This window comes from Cavia porcellus, unplaced genomic scaffold (genome assembly GCF_034190915.1).
Source record: "Cavia porcellus strain 051 isolate PalLab524CR breed Dunkin Hartley unplaced genomic scaffold, mCavPor4.1 scaffold_1, whole genome shotgun sequence".
In the NCBI taxonomy this organism is placed as follows: Eukaryota; Metazoa; Chordata; class Mammalia; order Rodentia; family Caviidae; genus Cavia; species Cavia porcellus.
The window spans coordinates 142,901,574-142,908,679 of NW_026947484.1; the positions used below are offsets into that span (position 1 = coordinate 142,901,574).

Consider the following 7,106-nt stretch of genomic DNA (forward strand, 5'->3'; position numbering starts at 1 on the left):
ATTCTTGTAGGACAATGCTAACTGCAGCATTATTTGAAATTATAAAATCATGGAACCAAATTAATTTCTAAAACAACACATAAAGGGTTAGATAATAGTACAACAAAAGAAGAAACACCTTTATTAAAAATAATTCAGAAGATAATAAGGATCTTGACTCTCTACCACTAACAATATAATATAGATGGAGCAATTACTAAAACTAAACACAACCTGTAGGTATTAATGCTTATATACTACTAATAATATCTTCACACCCTAAAGTCGTGCTTAGATTACGCTGCATTTTCCCATTCCCTGTTGCAAGGACTTCCTTATCTCCTCCACTACCTTTTTCCCTAGCACTCTGGTGGCAGTAATGGTTGGAGGTTGGGGATAACAAGTAACCACTAGATCATGAGAGCTGGTTAAGTAAGATGTGTTTTTTAGATTTAACCACTGAAGAAGTGACCAAACTCCTTGCCATCCCTGAGTGGGCTCAAACCACCAATCTTTCCATTAACAGCCAAATGTGCAAACCAACTGCACCACAGGGACACTGCTGCCAGCTCCTTATCATTCTAATGGCCAGTATGCTCTCCCTAAGTGTACGCCAGTACCACCATGTTTTGCAAGGCAACTGGAAAAACTCCAAGGCCTTGAAAATTTAACCCAAGCAATTACAGAGACAGTTGAGCTGTTGGTCCCATTCTTATGTGGAGTGATGCCTAAATGTCTTGACTTTTGTGTCAGAACCTGCAGACCCCAGAGAAGCTTGGTCCCAGACCCACATTTGAGTGAGAAGTGCCTAAGGGAGGCTGAATGTCCAGGGCGCTGGGTTAGGATGTGCTGAATTAGTATATTTCAAAGGCTGAATACACTATTCAGACCATGTATAAACAAGAGAACTCTGAGCCAAGGTCTACAACCCCTTATCTATAATGAACAACTGAAGAAGCTAGCCTGCTGTAAATCACACTTGTATGAAGTCAGACAGTTATCTAATGTGAGAGAGAGAGAGAGAGACAGACAGACAGACAGACAGACAGACAGACACAGAAACATAGAGAGATTGATTCAGGGAAGTTAAGAACTTCCCTAACAAGCAACTCAAAATAGCCAGAACTTGATGAATAACTGACACAGCACCCTTTGTCCTCCTTGCCATTTAGAAACAACCAGGAAATGCCAACTGTGCACCCTAACTAAAGGCATGGAATACCCCACTTTGTTTACCAGTAGTGGGGGTTGAGCCCAGAATTAGCTCAACTATAGTGTCCTCACCTCACAGCATTTAACAAGGCACATCTGAAGCCTCCTGTTTTTCTATTAGAAAGCTTTCCTGCTTCCATCTGCATTACTCTGTCAAATGCAAGCACAGGTGCCTACTTCCTCACCGTCAAGCCCAGTATACATTGCTTTGTTTTTCTGACCTAGCTGATCTTCCTTTATTTCCACGCATTGCCATCCTTAAGCTACTTCTTCGGAGAATTCTGAGTGGAAGATACTGTGGATGAAAGGGTTTATTTTTGAAATTATTTTAATTTACAAATAGGAAACATTTTAAAAGGGGGAAGAGAAAAAAGAAAAGCACAAATGAAAATTTTCACCTCATGAGCTTCTCCAACCCCTAAGATGTCAAGAAGAAAAACTCCCTTCCAAAACGATCAGCCATCCACAAGAATGTTGTTAATAGGGATGTGGGTCAATTTCACAAAGAAGCTCATAAATCCCTTGATAGCAAATCCTGTTGCTGTTGACTCGGCAACCTTCCGGAATTCTTTTCTGTCTGATTTGGTGCATGTTTTAACCAGTCGAATGGAGTACTTCTCAAGCTGCCGCCTTAGCTCAACAAACCGCATTACCTGATCCATGATTGACTGTTGGCTACTATATTGACAGGTAGCAGATGTAAGGTTTTGTGAAAAGGAAATCCATCTTACAAAGATTTTATACTTCCTACCCCCACTCTGGCCCCGCGTCCTTTGGGACAGGTCACACAGGGCGCTGTACGCTAAGGCACAGTGTTAGCTCTGGGCACTCGGTCAGATTGCTTTCCAGGGGTCTGTGTGATTCCAGGCTGGAACAGCAGCAAGCAGGGCCAAACTGTAACCAGGAAGATAAAAGGAACAGAAGCCAGGTTGAATTTAGGACCAGACAGCGCGACCGACCCGGAAACATGCAGGCGCACTTGGCTGGCTGACTATCCTGAGGACTGAGAATTGTTTTATGAAAGAAAAATGCAAGAACTTTAGCCATCCCGAAAACAAAGCAGGTAAATATTGAGAATATTTTCACATAAAAAATATTAAAGGAGATGCTCCCCAGTCAGCAGTGTTATGGCACGTTTAGCTAGTTTATTGCTTGCCAAGATTTGCTGTGTTTTAGCTTCACTTTTTAAACCCTGCACCCATTGCGCCCAGTTTCTGCAGTTGGAGAGCCAAGTTTTACCCTGGCTCCCCACAGTGAGTTCAGGTGGAAACTCCGCAGAGCACCACCTAGCGCCCAGTCTCAGAAACTTCAGACCGACCAACAGACACCTCATTGCCCTCCATGCCCAGTAAACACCCGCCAAGGTACCAGGCCTATATTCCAGCAGCTTCCATTATTGTGATGGGGTAATAACTGTAAGCACTGTTTACTGGAGGTGAACCAGTTGGGAGCTTTTTTATAAGCTTGGTAGAGTATTTTACAGTGACTTTTAATAGAATAAAACCTAATATGCAATAAAACCTAAAGCTAGTGCTATCCTCCAACCCATCCCTTTCCAATGTTTGTAACACTAGTACTTCTTTGGATTGACACCAGGTCTCACTATGCAGTTCAGATTGGCCACGAACCCCTGGCAATCCTCTTGCCTCAGCCTCTCAAGTGCTGGGATTATAGGCATGCATGGCTCACACTGGTACATTATTAACACATAATTCTCATTCAGTGCACAGAGGGATGAATGTTGACAAGTGTCACTGATAGAGTCTCCCAAACTCCTATATGTCCAGTATGAGTTCTGAACTTTGAACTTATTAGGTAGCCCAGACTTGCCTCAAGCTCAAGACCATCCTCCTACCTCAGCCACCTGAGTGCTGGGATTATAGGCAAGTGCCACAAAGCCCAGCCTATTTTGGTGTTACTGATGTTGTTCCTGTGTGTGAACACATCCTTGTTTGTGAACAGTCGATTTATTTGCAGTTTGCTTGTTGTAAACAAAGCTGGCATAAAGTACTTGCATGATTGCATGCACACATTTTTCTTCTTAAGGGTTTACTTTTTAGAAGAATTGCTGAGTCATGGGGTAGATAATAATTAGCTTTATTAGAGGCTGTCAGTTTTCTAGATAGTCATACTATTTTACCTTTGAATCAGCAACAAGAGTATACATTCTGTCACCACTTAAAGCAATCTCTATAATTTTTGTCCATTGTGGTGCAGCATATCTTAGTCTGTTCAGGCTGCTGTAACAAAACACTTTAAACTGGGTAGCTTATAAATCAGAGAAATTTATTGCTCAGAGGCCCAGAAGATAAAAAATCCGAATTCAAGTTGTCAACAGATTTGGTCTGTTAAGGGTACCCTCTTTATTCATAGATGATGACTTCTAGGTATACTCAGTGATGGTGAAGTGAGTTCATAATCAATAAAGAAATCCAAGTAGCCGAATTGATAAAGTTTGGGATTTGATTAGCTGAGCTCAGCGCCTACACTTGGATGCCTTTTTCAGAATCAAAATGAGTGGCCCAAGCAGGAAGGCTACAGGGCATTTAAAATTGAAAACTACAAAGCAAGGCATTCTGTTGGAAACAATTTAGCTAGAATCTTACACTAGTTTTGGTTGACAACTTTATCCTGACTTTGTTGAGTAGATTTAATTTTCTCTCTTGTGTGTTCAGCTCATTATGCTTTTCTCAAGGGACTTGCACCCTAGTAGTTTTCCACTCTTCTGGGTCAAATACATGGCACAAGATGGTATCAGTTATTCCAAGCCACAACATTGGAAGGACAAACAGGCCGCCTCCTGCCTCTTTTTTTAAAACTTAATTTTATTGGAACACTTTTGATTTACATAATGATCACATTTATTATAGGGAATTTGTACCTATCCATTTTTTAACATAATATATATTAATTCTTCTTTTTTCTCCATTCTCCTTCCTTTCCTTCAACCCTTTGTCTCCTTACTTATGAAAGCTTTGTTTATATTTTGTTCTTTTATTCTCTTTTTCCTTTTCTCTTCCTTCCCTCACCCTCCTGTCTACCTTGTTCTCCTTCCCATTTGAATATTTTCTTCCTATTCCCAATATCTATCAACCATTTTGGTCTTTATTTTATTCTCTCAATTTGCAACACAAGAGAAACAGTGGAATATTTAGAATTATGTGTCAATTTATTTCACTTAAAATGTGGCCTGAAATTGCATCCATTTACTAAAAATGTCTCAAGTTTATCCTTCTTTGTGACAGAGTAATACTCTGTTGTATATAAAAACCATGTTTCCTTTATCCATTAATCCACTGATGGGCATGTGGGGTAAATCCCAAGATTTATGTATTATAAGCTGTGCTGCTGTAAACATGGGTATGCATACATTGTGGTGGTTGATGCTTTATAGGAAGATACCAAGAAGGGGAAACAAAGAAAAGCCCTAGTCCTAGTTTTTGAGGAAACTCTATACTGATTTCCTTTTTGGTTGTACCAATTTACACTCCCATTAACAGTAGAAAAGAGTTCCCCTCCCCCGCAGTCTCACCAGAATTTGTTATTGGTTGATTTCTTGATGGTAGCCATTCTCTCTGAAATAACACAAAATCTCAGTATTGTTCACAGTGTTGTTCTGTGTTCTCAAATGACTAGTGATGATGAAAATTATTTTTATATTTATTTGCTGTTTGTACTTCTTCATTTAAGAAGTTTATTCATTTCAGATACCCATCTTTGAGTTGAGTCTTTAAATTTGAGATGTCTGGGTTTTTGAGTTCTTTATATATTCTAGATATTAGTCCTTTGAGGAATAGCTGGTGAAACTTTTTCCCAATCTGTGTGTGTCTTTTCGCCCTGTTGGTGATTTCTTTTGCTATGCAAAATCTGTGTAAAATGATGACATTTCAGTTGATGATTCCTTGTAATATTTTCTGTGGACACTTCCATCTGTTTTATGTGAGAGTACTAGCATCACGAAGAATACAGATCCCTCTTGATCTAGTCTCGTGTCAATGGCCCTGTCTCTTAATGCAGGGTTAGGATTTCAAGAAATGAATTTGAGGCAGAAAAAGACACAAATACTCAGAATCTGGAGGTGAAGAGAGATATCTCCTCATGGGTTTAATTTGTGTTTTCCCAATGAGTAATGGTATTACTATCTGTTCTTATACCTTTTGGGTAGAGAATCACTTTTATGTAAAAAACTTATTTTGCTTATTTTTAAATGACTGGACTTCTATTACGTTTCTGTGGTAGTTACCTGAGTGTGTCAATTTGAGTAATAAATACCCAACTAAATTGGATCAGCATAGTTCTGTGTGTGGAAGACCCACCTTAGGGAGGATTGTCTCCAGATGGTTTAAAAGGGAAATGAAGAAGGAAGCTCATTTCTGTTTCTTTGAAGGAGATCCAGTCTTTACTTTCACCTTGAGTGTGCTATCTAGTGCAGACTCTTGAGCCTCTGGTACAGGCCCTTCAGCCTTCCAGCACAGGCCTTTCAGCCTCCTGATAAAGACTCACATGGAACAGTACACTGAGCTCTAGGCCTTCCACTGGATCTTTTGAAACTCTTGCGTACATACAAACTTTTGCACTCTTCCACACCTGACTCTGTGGGCAGCCATTGTAATCCAATCTTGTAAATTCTTATATATTTTTATATCTTGCATTAAATCTGATTCTCTAATAAGCACTAACTCATACAATTTCTAAAAGTGTTTTCCCTATACACGGTATTTCAGTCATTTTCAAATAAGCATACTAGAAATATCTCCCAGTCTGCAGCCTGCCATTTTATTCTTATATTGCTGATGAGCAGAAGTTTTTAAAATTTTTTCTTTGTAATTTTTATTTTAAAGAGAATAAAACCAAGAAAAATAAAACAGAATAAAACCAGTCAAAGCAAAACAGTATGAATCAGGATTTCAAAACAAGATAATAGGAAATCAACACTGGTTACCACAATGCCTCTTGTTGTCTTCAAAATAGATGCCCATACCTTCAGACATAGTAAAATCAAGAAAACAGAACAAACTACAACCAGTAAAAACAAACAAACCAAAAAAAGAATCCAAATAAGACTTCAAAATAAGATAATAGTAAATTCAAAATGGCTGCCATAATATAGCTTGTTATCTTTGAAATTGTTGCCCATGCCATCTGATATAATTAAATCAAACAAGACAGAAGAGAATAAAAGCCAACCAAGTAAAATAATAAACATGATACTGGACTTCAAAACAAGATAATAGGGAATTAACAATGGCTACTACCTTCAGAACATTCCCATAGGTGCTGCATTGCAAATTGTTATTCTCTAAATACATGATCAGACTACCAGCTTTAGGCCTGCAAAGGCAGTGAAATAGTAGACGCTACAAGTACTAAGTTATATTTTACCTCAATAGCTATCCTCTCAGCCTCTGTTTCTGCAGATCAGCTGGTTGCTCATGGGGATTAGGGGGAAAGACATGTTGGCTCTTCTTGCCTCTCAGCCCATGTGCTAGAAACACCTGGCATCTGGTTTTTCTCCTGGTGGCCCACACATGGCACCAACTCACAGGAAGTCTTGACTCCTTGTTGGCTTCTTGTTCTCCTACCCTACAGTCCACAGATGGTGCTGACTCACAGGAAAGGGCTGGCATCTGGTTCTCCTCCCAGTGGCCCTTGCATAGTGCCAACTCCAAATTTTTGATGAAATAAAACTTACTTTCCATTTTATTGTGAAGGCCTTTATAATCTCTAAGACATTTCTCCTCAATGTTATGAATATGTTTTCAATACTTTCTTCCAGAAGCGTTTGCATTTTAGTTTATAATGTTTAAATCTATAATTCTTCTCAATTTCATCTTCTAATCTCAGTGGAATTCTTAATTCACCGTTTGTAGATCAACAACCCAGCCTCCCGGGAACTTTTGCCACTTTGTTATAAT

The 7,106-nt window shown here is 39.1% G+C and overlaps 1 protein-coding gene across 1 annotated transcript; it reads right to left on the bottom strand.

Annotated features, from left to right (window-relative positions):
- Window positions 1-1,646: 1,646 nt before the first annotated feature.
- LOC101787015 (protein transport protein Sec61 subunit gamma-like) lies at window positions 1,647-1,853 on the bottom strand. Its single transcript, XM_023561386.1, has one exon. The coding sequence runs from the start codon at window positions 1,851-1,853 to the stop codon at window positions 1,647-1,649; it is 207 nt and encodes a 68-aa protein (XP_023417154.1).
- Between the last annotated feature and the right edge of the window lie 5,253 nt (window positions 1,854-7,106).